Genomic DNA, 18623 nt, shown 5'->3' with positions numbered 1-18623 from the left:
TTATCTCTTGAGAATATTTTCCTTTCCCCCAGTCTTCGCTGCCCTGTTGGATTTGGATCCAGAGGTCCGAAGCTATTTTCCTGAAAGCTGGCTTTGGGAGGTCCACCCAGTTTCCAGGTACTGAGCTCTGTACACAATATTGTTGACTCTAGTTGTAGCCCAACATCTAAGCTTCTTCTCTGCTGATCTGAGGTCTGTCCCATTTTTGTTCCAAATAAATGCAGCTCCAAGACTCTTCCGGTGACCTTGCCTGATTCTCTTACCACTTGGGAAATACAGGGTGTTAGCATTTCAGATCAAGGTATGTAAAGTAAAATGCGTCTTTACTCTTATAGGTCTTTGAGATAACTAAGGGAACAAAACCTTCTTGGCCTTTAAATGGAAACATCTTTCTTGGTCTGTGTTGTGGCAGAACCAGTTAGATATTCTTCAAATGCAGATGGCATACCCTCCCAAATTTCACAGATGACTCCTGCAGAAGAAAATAATCTCGTTTTACCCACTTCCTTAGTAAATACTGTTTCCCAGTGATGCTACTGGTGTGTTTGTTTGTTTGTTTGTTCCCATACAGGTATCTGTGTTGCTGATGCACTCCAAGTGCAGGTGGTAAAAGAGGTCTTCATCAATGTACACATTCCTTACTCTGTTGTCCGTGGGGAACAGATTGAGTTGATAGGAACCGTTTACAATTACAGACCGTCTGTGATTGTAGTAAGTCTATTTGTTGGCAAATGTTGTTGTTGTTGTTGTTGTTGTTGTTGTTAACTGGCCTTGCGTCGACTTTGACTTACATCTTCAAGTCCCCCTGTCCTCAGTCTAACTAACTAATGTTGCTTAACAACAATTTGGCCTTTGCAAATGATCAGATTTAACACATAAGACAGATCACTAAATAGGTATCTATTCCCCCCCCCCACTAATATTTTGCATGTCCCACTTCTTCAAATGGTGGGCAGCTCTCACATGGTTTGTGTCTTTTTAGAATAAGAGATCACTGCAGATCACACCTATGGCAAGAATGGTAGTAGTATTCAAATACATAGCTATGTTAGTCTGTTTCAGTATGCAAAGGGATCTTGTAGCGCCAAATCAGACTAACCTCTCCATTTCAAATGTGCTACAAGATCCCTTTGAACACAGAACAACACTGTAATTCATTATTTTGGGGAATAATGCAAGCATAATAATATATATTTTGCCAAACTGGTAACTTCACTGGTTTTTTTTCCATGTAATATAGAGACAATAATGGCAGCAGATTTTGGTTGTGGTTTGCAATGTATTAAATAACTTAACTGCTTTCAAAACCTCGCTTTCCCAGCTCTGGAGAAAGTTTTTGTTTATCTGCAAAAGTAAAGCACACTCACAGTTGATGTGAAACTATGACTGTAAACTGAACCTTATGACACGAATTAATATTTTCTGTTGGATGCTTTAGTATTGCACATCGATAAGTGTGGACAAAGGGATATGCCTGTCTGGAGCCTCCAGCACCAACCAACAAGGCGTACAAAGGACCAGTTGTACCCCGTACAAGGACCTCCAGGGCTCTTCGATTGCAAAAGTGCAATTTAAGATTCTTCCTCTGGAGTTAGGTGTCCATACCATCAATTTCACACTGAGGAGCTCTGCTAGCAACGAGATCCTTGTGAAGACATTAAGAGTTGTGGTAAGACAGTAGCCCCTTATCTCAAACACCACTGTTCCAATAGCAAGTTAAACAATCATTTATAAAGTGTATGTGATTTTTTCCTCCCTCTTGCTTGATACAAGGAGGAAGAGGGTTGTCCATGCAAAATGATGTGCAGTAGGTTCAGAACAGGCACATAATATAGTTTGTTATTAGTGTTTTGCTCTGTTGGTTTAACTTAAACAAACTAGGCATGAGCAGGGTCTTTGATTCCAGAATAAAATAGATGTACCGTATATATTTCTTCACTGCAGATTTGGTGATGGGGGGAAGCAGGATTACTTTCAAAGGCTGCATACGTTTATTTCTCCATTCTTTGGTTTTAGCCTGAAGGTATTCGAAAGGAGCTGCATGAAGGTTACACGCTGGATCCACAAGGTGTTTACGGTATGCCCAAATGATGTTGTCCACAATTCTCCTTATAGGTATCAATGGATATAAAATCACCGATTCCCCTCCATCTTTGATTTCTGTCTCTCATAGAAAATCTTTTCAGGGCTATCAGTGGTAGAAGGATCAATGGAAATAGATGTATATCTGCATGGCTCAAACTAGGACATATTGGGGGCTATATTTATACACACGATCAATGAGCTTAAGGCTGTATACATGGCCCTTTTCCTCCGTCTCCCAACTTCTCCCAACAATAGCCCTGTGATGTAGGTCAAGCTAAGAGAGAGTAACTGACCCAAGGCCATCCACCAAGTTTAATGGCTCAATGTGTTCCAGAAGCAGAATCTTGTACATCATCTCTAACCACTACATTACACCGGGACTCCATAATATTATGCATCCTATGGGTAGCAAGAACAACAAGGCTCTTGCACCTTTAAGTAATTCATTATTGCCACATTTGTTGTAATTCCCTCTATGGCACATTTATTAAAGGTGTACCAGCCCTGCCCTCTTTGTCACCTGTTTAAGGTACAGGAATGCTGTCTTCTTCGACACCTATTCAGGTTACACAGACCCTATTCTTTTTGTTGCCTAGTAAAGATACAGAAGTCCTGTCATCTTTGGCACCTATTAAAGCAGTGGTTGCCAAACTTTGGTCCTCCAGATGTTTTGGACTTCAGCTTTAAGAATTCCTGACTGTTGGCCATGTTGGCTAGGATTTCTGGGAGCTGAAGTCCAAAACACCTGGAGGACTAAAGTTTGGGAATCGTTGTATGAAAGGAACACAAGTCCTGTCCTCTTTAGACTTAAACAGTCCTATACACAACTACTCAAAAGCAGTGGGCTCGTTTTCAGCAACAGAACTATGGCCATCATTTGTCCTGAGGACAGAACATTGATTAAAAATGCCAATTTTCAAGATTATTCTAAATACAGCAAAATACATTGCGTACTGATGTAATCTGCTTCTTGTGTGTTGTCAACAACAGGCACGGTGAAAAGACAGCTGGAATTCCGTCACAGGGTACCTCTAAATATGGTCCCAAAGACAAGCCTTGAAAGGACCGTGAGTGTAAAAGGTAAAACAACAGAGGGCTGAAAAACACTTATTCTGGATTTGAGAATCCCTAGGAGAAAAGGTTCTTCTCGATAAAGTGGTGCTTGGAGTGTAGTTGCTACTTGAAAACTTTGGTTAAAGGACCTCTCAGGACAAATGTCAAGTAGAACAGTCTATCACAGTGCTAGGATACTGGCATTTGTAAAAGAGTCTGCTGGATGGTGATCCTGACCATGATTTAGCTCAAGCAGGAAAGCTTTCCATAGTTTGGGTGCTACCACCAAAAAGTTACTGTCTGCTGATAATCTGATGTGAGCCCTCCAAAAGGAAGAATGTTATATTGTCTCATTTTCTCTCTTTCACAGGACTCCTTTTGGGTGATGTGATCAATGCAGTTGTTGACCCAGAGGGGCTCAAATTTCTTGCCAACCTCCCCAGAGGGAGCGCAGAGACTGAACTTATGAATGTGGTGCCAGTGTTTTATGTGTACGACTACTTGCAAAGGACGGACAGCTGGGACATACTTGGGCAAGGAAGTATAACTCCACAACTTAATATGAAAAGGAGAATGAAAGAAGGTGAGTTAACATGATGTGTCTTCTGGACCTGCAGATGTTGTAAGAAGGAAATTCAATATATGTAATCTTTTCCATTTCTTTCCTCTCCATCTCTTTTGCCTACAGTTTTGTGTCTTTAGGTTGCATGTCTTCAGGAAAGGGCTGTCTTTTTGAAGGCGATTGTAACTTACGCTGAAAGCCTCTTTAGCCTAGGAGTGGGGTAAAAAATGCTGCAAAGAGAGACAGACAGGCACAGTCCTCTCATGAGGATGAATGGAGATTTGTGCTAATGGAAAACTTATATTTTTGTTAATATGCCTAGCAAAGGGAATGAGTGGCAGGGGCAGCTTAAAACACTTTGCTGCAAAAGACAAGAAGTCAATCCCTCGTTGAAATTCCATATACAAAAGCTGTTCCTATTGACATTTGAATCTTATTTTAGTACTGGAAAAAGGACACCAACCTCTGCCACAGAGAGAGCAGTCTGTTTAAGAGCAAAAATGTAGGGATGGCAAAGAATTTCATCCTCACTGGAAAGCCTCCATTTCAACCTTTCTGGCACACCCTGCAAGTCAAAGTGCACTCCACCTTGGACATTAGTACATGTGCAAGGATTGCAGTTGTGTTTCAGAATCATAAAATATGTACTAAACCATGCGTACTTAAAAACAATGAGAATGGCTACAAATGCATTCAGTTGAAAAACACATATATGCATGCACAGATACACTTTAATTGGTTAGAAAGATGCCTACAAATACACGGGGAAAATATATACACTTGGAAGAATGCCTATAGAATTTTATGCAGAAAGAAAAAGTACATTTGATATGCAACTAATATGGACAAAGGATGGAATGAGAGGGTGGACAAAATTCCCCCCAAAAATATAAAGTTGAAATTTGGAACGGTTCATATCCCTAGTAAAGAAGTGGGTTGTCAAAGTCCAGAACAGGCAGAGAAAGGGTCAGAAGTAGATGGAAGGTCTACAGTAGGACAGTATTGTAACAGCAGTAAGGAAGATGTGAAAGAATGCTTGCAGGCGCTGTTTCCTTTATTTCCTAGGAATCATCAGCATCCTCTCATTCCGAAACCAGGAATACGCTTTCAGCATGTGGAAAGATGGAGAACCCAGTACCTGGTACGTTGCTTGCCTTTGAGGCATGATAGGGTTGCCATAAGTCTTAAATGACTTGAAGGCACACCAGGGACTCATTCCCACTTACAGATAAATTGGTCTCCGATCCGAATCGATGGATCGATTTGAAATCGGATCATGGTTCCCACTACATTTGCCCGATCGCATTTTCTGGCATGGAATCGAATAATAACCCATTTTGGGTTCCCATTCATGAATGAATTGATTCAAAATGATTTGGTTTCAGCCAGCCGAAGGGGAAATTTGAATCGATTCCGATCTGCTTGTGGTTCCCACTTGAGCGGAATCGATTTGTTGAAAAGAAGTGGAAAAAATCAGCGTCAAAAAGTTAAATGGGTCTAGAGCATGGCCCCCCTTTTGGAATCGCTTCAGCATTTCAGATTAAGTGGGAACCATGGTCGTTTAAACCGATTTAAACCGAATCACGATCCGGTTTAAAAGGTAGTGGGAATGAGGCCAACAATACACTTCTTGCCCCAACTCAACTTGACTTGAAACTCCCAATGTTCAAATTGTGGTCAACCCAATTGTCTCATCGTTTGTTAGATAATGGTGGATGGGAAGGGAAGACCTGCCCTTTTATTATTCTTTCCCTATTCTGAACATTCTTCAACTCTCCTGTATCAAGTAGCATTTTTCTTCCCTAGTTCTTAAAATCTCACACCCTAAATGGAAAAAAAAATATGTTTAAAACTAGCCACAAGGAAGTTTTCCTGGGAAAATAGCTCCATTATATTCCATTTGATGTGCCAGGGTAACAGCTTTCGCCCTTCGGATTTTTGGACAAGTTCACCGGTACGTGCCAGTTGATCAGAATTCCCTGTGCAACACTCTGACATGGATGATTGACGTGTGTCAAATGGACGATGGATCTTTCCGGGAGGTTTCATCTTATCAGCCAATAAAATTACAGGTAGGAAAGGATTCCTGGGAAATGCCCATCCAACTTCTGTTTTAGGACTTCCAAAGATGGAAAAGTCTTACCACCTTCCAAGGTTATGTATTTCATTCTCAAACAACTCTTACAGTAATTTTTAGATGGAATCTCTTTCCTTGCAATTTCAACACATCAGTTCATGTCCTAGACTCTGGAACAGCGGAAAATAAACTCGCTCCATCTTCTCTATGGCATCCCTTCAGATACTTAAACCTTCTCCAAGCTTCATTTTATACATGTCTATAGTGCCTCTCCTTATTTGCCTTTATTTTAAACTAGGTGGTTTAAGCTAAACAGCTATTTCTAAGCCAAGTAGATCTATTCACCTGCCCTTAATAATATATTTAAATCTTTCTTCTCAAAGGGTACATCAGCTAAAGAAATGAAAGAAAAGACTTTGTATCTGACAGCCTTCTCTCTGATTGGATTTGTAAAAGCAATTCATATATGCCCATTGCAGGTGAGTGAGGCCCCTTTTTTCCTCTTGTTGGCATAACCATTGCTGGATATGTATGCATACATATTTTGGGGGAGTGAGATTTCAAGAATGATGGATAGCCCTGGGATTTAAAAGTACTCAACTTTGGCTAGAACACACTCGGGGTAGTTTGACATTTGTATATGATAGCTGAGGATGGTGAGACATTAGTTAGGGTGTCCGATTAGGACCGGAGAGACAGTTCTCCTTTTGGCCATAATATTTGTTTGGGTTACCTTGGGCAGAACTTGGAAGAGTTGCTTCTTTAAAAACCTCATCCCAGAATCCCCAAGCTAAAATGACCAATGGGGCATCCTGGGAGATGTAGTCTTCAAAAAATAACACCTTAAAAGCTGTGGTCTTGGGCCAGACCAGGATCTATGGGTTAGCCCAAGGAGGCTTGATTTGGTCCTCATCAAACTGGAGTGGAAAGAGTGAAACAAATGGAGCCACTAGTTCAAGAGACATTTCTAGACTGGGGACTCATCTACATTGGCCATTGCTTTGTCTACACAAACATGCCACTGTGTCTACATCTACATATCTTCATTGCTTTGTCTACACAAGTCTATATCGCTTTGACTACCCAAACATGCCACTGTGTCCACCGTACATCTACATGTCTGCATCACTTTGTCTACACAAACATGCCACTGGCTCTACATCTACATGTCTGCATCACTTTGTCTACACAAATATGCCATGTGGTCTACATCTACATGTCTACACAAAGATGCCACTGTGTCTACATCTACATCACATGTTGTTAAATGAAGTGGAAGTGGGTAGAAGACGCACCTCGTGGATCGCCAAAAGAAGGGTTACTATTTTAAAAATGCACTAACGTCCAAGCAAAACTAACCTTGTCCGGTTCACCTTTACAGAAAGCTGAAGAGGCCAAAAATAAAGCTGTAGATTATTTGCTGCAAAATGTCGAATCCTCCGAAAGCACATTTTCCTTGGCCATTGCTACTTATGCACTGGCGCTAACCAGAATGAACCACCGCAGGGCACGCATAGCCTACAGTTTGCTTAAGAATGAAGCACTTGTCAAAGGTAAAACTCAGACAAAGTCCTTCTCTTGAAGTTATGACCTCTAGAAATCTGTGGGTGAATCTGAGTTTGGTTTCCTCTTGTATTGGAATTTTTAAAACTTCATATTCTTTCCATCTCATTCATGCATTTAATCTATTCTAATCTAACCTCTCAGGGCAACTCTGTGTCTTGTTCTGCCGTTCCCTCACTGTGACTGTTTCCCTTTCCATTCCTCCTACAGTTGGCCAACCTTCGTATCGTTTTTGGAAAGAATCCAAAGGAGATTCAAGCGTTCCCTCTGAGATTACTGCCAGGATGGTTGAAACCACTGCCTATGCCTTGCTCACCACCCTCCTGCGAGCAGATAAAACCTATGCTGATCCAATCATAAAGTGGCTGTCAGAGCAACAGAGATATGGAGGTGGATTTTATTCCACGCAGGTACGTCTCTTTCAGATAGCCCCAGTAGTTGAAGGACTGTGTTCTCTCTGCACATTATTTACTGCCATCATCTTTTTCTGCATCCCTTTACCTGAAGGGTAGGGTTTGTAGTTTTTCACCTACATCATCCTTGGTTGCAAGGACAAATCCTTTCCATGGTTTTGTTGTGTTCTCCATGCTGTTGGAGAGAACCAAGATTTCTGTGCAGAATCCTCCTGGTATTTGTAGCATATGAAGTGTTCCAAGAAATGATCCTTTGCAGAAAGACACCTGGGTTTTCTATACAGTCTATCCAGCGCAAACATTACTGTTTCCTGGGCAGAAACTATGTTTTCTATGTGAAATAAAAAAGACAAGTTCAGAATAATTCCCTAGGGCTTTGAGCATTGGGCTATGTGACTCCGGAGACAAGGGTTTAAATCCCGACTCAACCGTATAAATCCACTGGGGCCCTTGGTCAAGTCACACTCAGCCTCAGAGGATGGCAATGACAAACCCCATCTGGAGAAACTTACCAAGAAAACCCCATGATAAGTTCACCATAAGGCACCGAATAACAACAAACTATGCAAAACAATGCAGAAATTACTCCTGATGCATTATTCTTCTGAACAGAGTTTTTTTGCACAGGGAGAATATAAAGGGAAAGAATAAAAACTAACATTTTTTCCCATTCCTGCTATAGAGACATAGGTTGGGAGATGGGCCATCTAAGCAATGGCTCTGGAAGTTTGACTGGGTTGCTATCTTTTACTGTGTGTTTATTTTAAATATGTCTATGCCACTTTTAATTCAAATGAAGATTTCAGGCCCATTAACAACCATATCACAACTAGAACAATAGCAAAATGTATAATTATTAAAATGGTAACTGTTAAGTGAATTTAAAAAAAATGTTTGGCATGGGTCAGCAAGCATCTAGGATCCAGAGCCTGGGAAAGTTCCTTTTTTGGAATTGATTTGTACCATCTTGGTAGAACCTGTAAGACCTTGTTTTCTGCTAGCATAGCATTTGAGGGCTTTCTTTACCTCCGTACCAAGATGAAGTGGCAGAGTTCATTTCTTGTGATGGAATGAATAGATAAAGTAAACTCAGTCCTGGTTCTGCGTCTTCTCATTTGTTTCCATCCGTTTCCCTCCTTATTTGAATCTGACAGGATACGATCAATGCCTTGGAATCCCTGACTGAATATGCTGTTCTTGTTAGACGGCTGGAACTTAACATGAACGTCAAAGTGGCCTACAAGAAACATGGAGATTTTCATCAGTTCAGACTGACCCGAAACCATTATGTTGGCCGACCTGTGGAAGTGAGTGGATTCACGACAACAAAAGTTTTAAAATATGAAACGGAGTAGGGAGGTGAGACTCTTTGGAGAGAGATTTTTGAATGTTTGAAAAAAGAAAAGCAGAAAAAAAGGAGAAGACTTTTCCCCAGTTCAAGGGAAAGAGCAGGAGATAAGTAAATTAAAAAGAATACATTATAGATGCCATGTCCATCAAATCCAGCTTCCTATCTTGCCCAGGAATTTCCATGAAGGGCCATCCATTCACCCAGTCACCCAAGCATTATGAAAAAGTACCCTTGGCCACCCATCCAATATTATCAAGAAATTAAGAGCTTAATTAGGAATTCATGTCAATAGGAGTTTACATTTGTGTCAATTTTGCTGATTTTCTTTGGATCTTCAGGCTTCCTTGGAGGACGACATAGAAGTACGCTCAGGGAGCAACACTGGATTAGCAATAGTGAATGTAAGTGAATGATGTATCGTTAGTCTCATGCTTTGAAATTATTTGAGATTATTTTCTCTTTCACGCCAACGCAACTGACAAGCAACACCCAGATTTTAAAATCCCGTTTCTGCACGGGATTTTACCAGTTTGCCCTCTGTGTGATAAACTCCATAGAGTAATCCCATTGAAATCTCAGGCTTGATCATCTTGATATATGTAAATCCTGTTAATTTAGTCGCTGAAATCCTCTTATAATGTAATTTGACCCCTCTTTAATTTCATTCCATTTGGACACTTGCAGCTGAAGAGCGTGTATTATAAAAGCAGCATTTCTGAGGACGTTTGCAACTTTGCGCTGAAGATCGATGTGAAGTCTGGTAAGAAAGTAATACTTGCTGAAAAATTTAAAAGTATCTGAGTAAGTTGACGAAACGATGTGATAAGCATCTTAACCTTGCATTAAACGTGTGCCTTCTCAAGTTGCTTCTAAATTATGATGACCTCAAGGCAAACTTATTCCTGGGTTTTCTTGGCCAGATTTCTGGAAAGGGATTTGCCGTTGTCTTCTTTTGAGGCTGAGAGAGTGTGACCTGCCGAGGGCCACATGGAGCAAATTTGTCCTCTGTTGCTCTCATGGTTAGAGAACCTGAACCAGTTTGGATTGAGTTTTGAAAAGGGTGATTTTGCCTAAAAGTAAGGAAGAATTTCTAGTGGCAGAGACTTGGAAAGTGGTGTACTGTCCTTTTCACCAGTCATTGCTTTTTACTGCGGCGGAGTACTGTTACCTGAGCATCTGCATGAACAATGAACATATTCTCTGAAGATGCCAGCCACAGATGCTGGTGAAATGTCAGGAAGAAACTGTGCTAGAACACATAACCCCCAAAACCCACAAATAACTATGGATACCAGCCATGAAAGCCTTCAACGTCACAATGAACATATTGTTGACTTAGGCTAAGGATATAATCCTTCGCTAAGTTTCCTCTTGGAGGAAGCAGAGAGTGATTTTAGCAATTTTCTTCCTGCTGCAATAAAGTCTTCGAAAACTGTGCCGTTTGGATGGCTATTTGCAATTTGGGGCTCATTCTGAGCATGCTTGTCTTGCACAGAAATCCAATCTAATCTATGCAAATCGACTGCAGATGATATATATTGTGCAGATGAAATCCACAGTTACAACATTTTCTGCACAGGAAAATGGAATCTTTTTTTTGCCCAGGAAATAATATTTCTGACTAATCAGTTCTTAATATAAAGAATGTCTTTTGTTTCATTTGCAGAAACAGACAGTGATGGAAGGGAAACGTACTACAGGTCCTCCCATGAAGTCAGACACTTAGAAGCCTGTGCAAAGTAAGTCCGGTGAAGCATTGGGGAACACCAGTACAGTTGGCCCTCCATATCCACAGGTTCTTCACCCACAGATTCCATCATCCGTGGCTTGAAAATATTCAAAATCCCCTCTCCCCCAAGCAAGCATTGATTTTGTCATTTTAGATAAGAGACACCATTTCATCACGCCATTGTATATAATGAGACCTGAGCATCCATGGATTTGGATATCCAAAGGGTGTCATGGTACCAAATCCCAGTGGATCTCACTGCACCTGCTACCACACTGCAGAACAAATGAAGTTTGATACTGCTTTAACTGTCACAGCTCCGCCATGTAGAATCCTGGGATATGTAGTTTGCTGTGGCACCAGAACTCTCTGACAAAAAAGGGATTTGTAGTTTGACAAGGACCTTAGAGATAGAGTGTGTGGTGTAGTGGTTTGAGCATTGGACTATGACTTGGGATCAGGGTTTGAATCCCTGCTCCACCATGGAAACCCACTGGGGGATCTTGGGCAAGTGACACTCTCTCAGCCTCCGAGGATGGCAATGGCAAATTCCCTCTGAAGAAAGGTGGCAAGAAAACCCTATGATAGGTTGGTCTTAGGGTTGCCATAAGTTGGAAATGACTTGATGGCACCCAACAACAACAACAACAACAATAATAACAACAGCATCTTTAGCCTACTCTGCCAAAGAGGGCTGGTGCCTCAGCCAAACTACAACTCCCAGGATTCTGTAACCATGGTAGTTAAAATGGGGTCAAACAACATTATTTCTACAATGTAGATTCCCCATAGGGGAGAAGCTAGATCTTCTCTTCTACCTCTTTTTTTCCCAAATCTTGAAGCAAAAATGACAAGTGTATTTATATCTCACAAAAATACAAACCTCAGAGGTCCATCGAGGTGAAATCAGAATTACAAAGCCGTAAGTGAAAGGAGATGCTCTTTTGTTTGGATTGTCAGCCACGGTACTCTTTCCATTTTTGATGTGTAGGTACAAGCCACCTAAGTCTGAACCGTATTCTGCCTCCTCTCATGCAGTGATGGACATTGCTCTTGTCAGTGGACTGGAAGCAAACATGGAAGATTTAGCTGTCGTAAGTACAGTTTGCCCCATAGCTGCAATTTTTCAGCAAACTGTCTGGATTTGCACTTCTTGGGCTAGTATGAAAGGCAGAACACATTTCAGACTCGGCGATTCTCTAACTTTTGCGATGCATTGCTTTGCTCAAACATTGCACACAAAAATGTGTACGGTAGGAGACTTATGTACAAAAACCAATGTAGCTTTTATTTTGGTCTGCTTTTAAAAATAACAGTAAACACAGACTGATGTGGAAAATGGAAAGATTAATGTGATACCGAATTGACACAGGTTAGAAACAGACTACCCTTCAGAGCTGACAACTGCACCTGAAATTTGAGAATCTGAAGAAAGAGGGAGGCTAGTGATATCTCAACCCAGACATTGGTCCCAAAGTTGTGGATCAGCTCAATCCACATCGCAATGAATGCATTCCTTAAACCTTGAGCCAGGCCTATTAAATTCAGTTTAATACCAGTTTAACCACAGAAGTTTCAGAAGTCTCTAATCCACTTCACTTGTGTTCAAATTTAATTGAAAATTAATTTCCTCCTCCTTCTCTTCTTGTTCTTTTTATTCCCAGCTTACAAATAAGATCGACCAGCTGATCGCAAACTATGAGGTGACAGACGGACATGTGCTGCTGCAGTTAGATTCGGTAGGTTCCCTTTGGCTTAGCCACACTTTCTCTATAAAATGTTTCATCAGTTGCAGGTCATCTTTCAGTCTGTGCCGGCACTGTATGTACCCTTTACTCTTTAAAATAAATCAGTTGTTTTATTAAAATTCTTTATATCAGATTGGGGATATACATGGCCCTTCAGACATTGTTGGACTGCAGCTCCCATCATTCCATAACATCTTGATCAAGGAAGATGGCAATTCCAGTGCCACCTTTGTAGAACCCACCATTTTACCTACATAGTGATGTACCCGCAGGTCCTGGACTGATTTCCAGAACGCCTTTGAACCTTCTGGACAGGAAGAAGTATTATTCTTATTTTATTATTTTATAAAATAATAAAATATAGTGCAAGGAGAGTGCTGAAAAAGAAGAGATAAAGAAAGGCCGTTGCATAGTTGAAATCTATGTCATGCGAATCCAGCCTAACCCTGTTTCCTTCCCAACAGATTCCGTCAAATGAGTTCCTGTGCATCGGTTTCCGAATTTTGGAAATATTCCATGTGAGCATGCCAAGCCCTGGGACTTTCACTGTCTATGAGTATCACACTCCCGGTAAGGATGTGTATGAGTATCACTATTACCGCTCTTCTTGTCTACATCAAGTCCTGGTTTTAGTGTATCTTTGGACTCCTTGCATCTTTTTCATCTGTCAGGCCGTCCTTCTGTGCCTCCGGTGCTTCTGCACTTTGCTTCACAAAAGAGAAAGGAAGTAGTTTTTCACAGAGACTTTCTGAACAAATGATGGAAACCTTGATGGGGGAAAAACACTCATTTTTGCATGGGAGGTGAGAACTCTCACCAAGACTGGCAATTTCTTGACACATCAAGAGTGGAAAATATTGCAAATATCACTAACCAGAATGGAACGTTTTCTTTCTCTGAAGAGGGACACAAGCACCGCTTGCCGCACAATCTGCATATAGATGTGCACAGAATGCAAGCACTCTGCAGCATTGACACCTGGACAATTTCCCCAAATTTCAGTTGCACGCCATTTATATTTTCTAAAATACAGTGGGCTCCAGTATCCTGTGTTGAACAGTACCTCCTAGTTCATATGCTATGCCCAGTCCTCACGCTGCAGATTTCTGACAGTTTACCTGTATCCGCTCTTTCACAGATAAGCAGTGCGCTATGTTTTACAATCCTTATGGAGAGGAGTCGCTGGTCAGACTGTGTGAAGGCGCTGAGTGCAAATGCATGGAAGGTAAACAGGTTTGCTCACTGAATAGATCTCTACTGAGTTCAGTAGGACTTACTTCCCAAAAGGTATGCTTAGAATCATAGCGATTGCTCAAAATGCAAAGTACATTCCTCCAGCTGTTTTTGAGCTGCAACACCAATCAACTTAGCCAGCACAGACAAACAGTGAGGAATGCTGGGAACTGCAGTCCAACAGCATCTGGAAGATAGAAGAGTTGCCTACTCCAATGTTACAGAATATCATTACTGTATAGTTATAGCAGTTTGATACCATGTTATGGAGGCCTAGCATTTGTAGCTGGAAATAATTATTTGAACCACAGAGAATTCCAAGTTCCTTGCCAAACTGCGAATCCCAGGATTCCATGGATTGGAACCATGGAAGGATGCTAAAGTGGTATCAAAACACTGTAATGGGACAATGCACAGTTTATTGTGACGTGTGTTAGGCTGACTCAAAGTGGAAGCTTTCAAGCGGAAAGCTAGTTGGAAAATAAAGCCAAAATACAATTGTAGCAACAGAGAAGGAAAGAGTGACTGATGTTCAAGCCTGCTTTTCAGCTGGAATTCAGACATTAACATCTTCAGGTTCTGTATCTCTTGAGAAAGAGGTGAGGATGTGGATTTGAACTCAAGCCTTATTTCGGTTATGTCAGTATACAAGACTGAAAATGTTTAGCGGTGCGTTTGCTCACACTGATTCTGTTTCCCTCAAATTGCAGCGGAATGTGGGCGCATGCAGGCCAAGCTGGACCAGTCCATAAGCATTGATGCTCGGAAGGATGCCGCTTGCCAGAGTAACATCGCCTATGGTAAGATCAGAGGAACTGGGGCATAACAAATGCAGAAAGCTGTGCAACAAACCACCTTTGAAGCTAATTCGAAGATAGAAGCTGGTAGCATGACTTTTCATAGACCAGAGCCTACTTCCTCAGATGCATTTCCTAATCTGAGTTATCAATGATGTGGTTGTTTTCATTTTGTTCCCTCTCTTAGTCTATAAAGTGAATATCCTCTCCTCCAAGCAAGAAGGAGGCTTTGTTAAATACAGAGCAGTTCTCATGGATTACTATAAGACAGGTGAGCAGAGCTGGGTCTGGACCCACTTCTCTAAGGGAATGGTTGCTCTAGATATCCCTATGGTCAATGCACTTTATATGAAACCCTCACCCCTTTTATGTGCCTCATGAGACTGCAGTATGCATCCTCACAGTGCATGGGAATCAGTTTTCCTCTTTGCGGCATATCTTTTCTCTGTTTGATTTGGCTCTTTTCTTTTTCTTTCTGTGCACTTTGTTTTGCTTTGCATCTGTGGGTGGGTTTAACCTGGTCACAACTCTCAGATTGCCCCCAAAATCATGGCCACTAGCCACAGCCATGTTGTCCAGGAGATCCTGAGGGCTGTAGTCCAAAACTTAACAGGTCCAAGCTGGCCATTTGGCTACTTCTGACTTGGAAGAGTCACACTTTTGGACTACAACTCCCAGATTGCCCCCAGAGTGTGGTCACTAGCCACAAGCCTTGCTTGCCTGGAGATTCTGGGCATTGAAGTTCAGAAGGTAATGTTTCCAAGCTGGCCATTGGGCTACTTTGACTTCACTCCATTCTGTTCCAGGAGCGGCTTTTGCTGAGAACAATGCTGAAATTTTCTTTATCAAAAAGTATTCATGTGCTGATGTTCAGCTTAATCCGAAAGAGAATTACCTGATCATGGGGAAAGAAGCCTTGAAAATTGGAGAGGGGGTCAATGCCAGGTAAGCAAGCATCTCACCAAGGATCCATTCATTTGGATAGGTGGTGGTCTTTCTTCTATTGCAGGGGTGAGCAGTATGCAGCCAGCTATATGTGTGTCCCCCAAAGCCCTCAGTTTAAAACTGTACATTGATCATGTTTATATAAGAGGTGTTCTCTTCAAATGGTAAAAGATGCCTATGGGTCATAGTCCATGATTCTTCCACTATGTGTTTTTCATTATTTGTTTTGTGGTTGGACATTGCCAGGTAAACCCATGTGTAATTTCCAGGTTTCAATGCTGAGGAACTCCTATAGTGGAAGGAACAATTGGTGTATTAAGGTTGTTTTTTCAGAGAATACTTATTCCAGGTCTGGTGTGATCCACCATCCTCCAAGAAGTGTGATCCTCACATATAAAGCAAAGACCTTTTGTCATCCAATTTCTTTTTTAAAGGAGGTGGGTTGGAAGGAATCAAAAGTGACTTCTGGCCAGTTCTTGTTGTGATCTTTGGCATTGGGGAGATATATCTTGTCTGACACAGGTTCCTGGGGACAGAGTTGGTTTTTCGGATCACAGAGGTTGCCCACCCTGAAACATGGCCACAAAAAGTACTCTTCTCCTCCTCTTAAAAAAATTCATCTTGTGGAAGACCTCTTCACTGATATCTTGCTATCAGATTTGCCTCCTCTCTCTCCTTTCCTTTGAAGGATAACTAGTATGCTCTCTCTTTGTAGATACCAGTATCCTTTAGATGCCTTGACCTGGATTGAGTGGTGGCCATCTGAGGATTTGTCTTGTCGATCTTGCCAAGACTTTGCGGCATCAATGGAAGAATTTGCAGAAGATCTCTTCCTTAACGGCTGTTAAACCGCCATAGCATTCCTATGGATGATCAACAGACAGATTTATCAAAAAGCTTCTTAGAAGCTGGATTTGATTTGAATCATCCTGACCTTCTGTGGGACTCATAGCAACATCCTCCATATAAGTCAGCATCAGTTTTGTTGCTAGGATATTATGAGAATTCTAGCTTTTTTGTATATATTGGTAAACTAAATATAGGGCTAACAAAGACTTTTGGAACTACACGAAATGCAGTGAAATAAACTAAAGGCAAATGAATACAAAGAGAGAAGGCTTATATGTCTCAGTTCAGGAGTAGAGAACCTTTGGATGTTTGGGGATTCAGCTCCCAGAAGCCCCATCCGGAATCACCAAAGGTAAAGAATTATGGAAATTGTAGTTCAAAACATCAAATAATGATGAAATGTCGGCATTTTGCATATATCAAACAACAGGGAATTTATGGACGATAAACCCAAGACAAGAGCTCTCTAAAGTAGGAAAAGAGGGAGACTACATCGCAAGGTGCCATGATTTGAATCTACAAGACTTGGAGCCATGATCCGGACTCTTGGAGGTCTCTCATTCATAGGGTCACAGTCACCATAAATCAGAGCCACCTTAATGGCACATAGCAACTGCACAAAACAACCAAAACCACATCCCTGTTCCATTGGTTAATATTCTTTGCTGAAATAAAGGTTTTCACCTTTGGTACACATTTCTTTTTTATTAGCATTAGTTGTTTCTGGAGAAAGCTAGTAATGGTTTGAGCGTTGGATATGGCCCTGGAGACTCAGCCATGGAATCCCCTGGTTGACCCTGGGCAAGTCACCCTCTCTCAGCTCCAGAGGATGGCAATGGCAAACCCCCTCTGAAGAATCTCACCTATGCTCTTAGAAGTGCTTCCTAACATTGAATGCATTGTAGGCTATCATTCTCTTTATAACCTTTCAAACATGTGTGTGGTTGATGTTTCAGATGTGAGCATGGTTTGGGCGTGTTTTACTGTCTTTGAAAGCTCTATGGAAATGAATTAGTTTCCAATATCATCTCTTGAATAATCCCCCATGGGCTATTTAGTGGTTCACCGCCAACCCACTGGGCAGGTTGAAGCAGAAAATAATATACCATCGTGGATTTTGACCAGGACACATTCCCCCGTTCAGGATCCAGCAACGATTGTATGACTAAAGTTGTGGTGAGTAATTTTTGGGTTGTGACTAATGCATGTAAGACGGGCGTGGGACTGTTGTTCCCAAACTAGCTATACTGCTGTCTTTGGGGGGATCTGCCAGTATGCCACAAATAACAAAGTGCAATAGTGGTCAAAGCACCCTTTAGCCATAGAGGAGGATTTGTAGTGCATCTCTGCAAGCCATGAAACGTTATTTTGGCCCTCTCATCAACTGCCTTGAGGGGGAAATTAGGAAGAAAAGACTATAAAGGGACTGATGTTCAAGTCTACCCACATCTAATCCGAAGTAAACCTCAGTGAATTCAGTGGCAGAGCGACCTTCAGCTTCCTCTGTATTCTGAAAGTAAAGATAAGTTTTTGGTACTTTCCAAAGTTTGACCTATTTCCTCTGGTAAATCCCCCGTCGGCTGATCCTTCGCTGAGCTCAGATAATAGACCTTTGAAAGAAATATAAAGGGGGGGAAAAGCAGGATGTGGCTGGCACAGAAATAGAGAGCACCTGGCACTATGTCAAAACCATGTAGAGGTCTGGAAGGAAATAGCAGCATTTGGAAATGTGATATATTTCGGGGAGGACTGAAACTCCCAGATCCAGCATAGTGTAATGGTTTGAATGGTAGACTTGGACACTGGGAGACCAGGGTTCAAATCCTGCCCTGGCCATGAAACCTTGGTCACCCATTAGCTTTCCATCGCCGAGGAGGGATTTGAACGCTGGTCTCTCAGTGTCCAAGTCCAACATTTAAACCATTACACCACACCGGCTTTTTTCCTACAGTTGTGCTGGATTGCAACTCTGGAGACCAGGGTTCGATTCCCAGCTCGGCCATGAAAACCCACTGGGTGACCTTGGCTAAGTCACACACTCTCAGCCTCGGAAGATGGCAACGAGTGTGCCTTCAAGTCCTTTCCGACTTATGGCGACCCTACCATGGAATTTTCTTGTCAAGATTTGTTCAGAGGAGGTTTGCCATTGCCTTCCCCTGGAGGCTGAGAGAGTGCGACTTGCCCAGGGTCACCCAATGGGTTTCATGGCTGAGTTGGG

At 41.7% G+C, this 18623-nt stretch overlaps 1 protein-coding gene across 2 annotated transcripts in view; it reads left to right on the top strand.

The window, feature by feature from the left end:
* C5 (complement C5) overlaps nucleotides 1-17099 on the top strand; it is a 32260-nt gene extending 15161 nt beyond the window's left edge. Inside the window, exons 19-42 of one of the 2 annotated variants that reach the window (XM_089534969.1) lie at nucleotides 33-117; nucleotides 225-301; nucleotides 572-711; nucleotides 1439-1669; nucleotides 2017-2077; nucleotides 3076-3165; nucleotides 3509-3721; nucleotides 4766-4841; nucleotides 5613-5772; nucleotides 6161-6256; nucleotides 7159-7330; nucleotides 7551-7750; nucleotides 8908-9060; nucleotides 9443-9505; nucleotides 9789-9864; nucleotides 10771-10843; nucleotides 11825-11927; nucleotides 12498-12572; nucleotides 13046-13151; nucleotides 13720-13806; nucleotides 14525-14614; nucleotides 14799-14882; nucleotides 15418-15556; nucleotides 16272-17099. In XM_089534969.1, the coding sequence (XP_089391095.1) occupies nucleotides 33-117; nucleotides 225-301; nucleotides 572-711; nucleotides 1439-1669; nucleotides 2017-2077; nucleotides 3076-3165; nucleotides 3509-3721; nucleotides 4766-4841; nucleotides 5613-5772; nucleotides 6161-6256; nucleotides 7159-7330; nucleotides 7551-7750; nucleotides 8908-9060; nucleotides 9443-9505; nucleotides 9789-9864; nucleotides 10771-10843; nucleotides 11825-11927; nucleotides 12498-12572; nucleotides 13046-13151; nucleotides 13720-13806; nucleotides 14525-14614; nucleotides 14799-14882; nucleotides 15418-15556; nucleotides 16272-16404 (2783 nt within the window). In that variant the 3' untranslated portion in view covers nucleotides 16405-17099. Of the gene's footprint in view, nucleotides 1-32; nucleotides 118-224; nucleotides 302-571; nucleotides 712-1438; nucleotides 1670-2016; nucleotides 2078-3075; nucleotides 3166-3508; nucleotides 3722-4765; nucleotides 4842-5612; nucleotides 5773-6160; nucleotides 6257-7158; nucleotides 7331-7550; nucleotides 7751-8907; nucleotides 9061-9442; nucleotides 9506-9788; nucleotides 9865-10770; nucleotides 10844-11824; nucleotides 11928-12497; nucleotides 12573-13045; nucleotides 13152-13719; nucleotides 13807-14524; nucleotides 14615-14798; nucleotides 14883-15417; nucleotides 15557-16271 lie in introns of those variants that run through there. The other variant, XR_016282108.1, reaches the window with a different exon arrangement.
* Nucleotides 17100-18623: the final 1524 nt, after the last annotated feature.

This window comes from Sceloporus occidentalis, unplaced genomic scaffold (genome assembly GCF_023333645.1).
Source record: "Sceloporus occidentalis isolate IW3139 unplaced genomic scaffold, rSceOcc1.0.p SCAF_8, whole genome shotgun sequence".
NCBI classification, from domain to species: Eukaryota; Metazoa; Chordata; class Lepidosauria; order Squamata; family Phrynosomatidae; genus Sceloporus; species Sceloporus occidentalis.
This window is presented reverse-complemented; position numbering and strand designations above follow the sequence as displayed.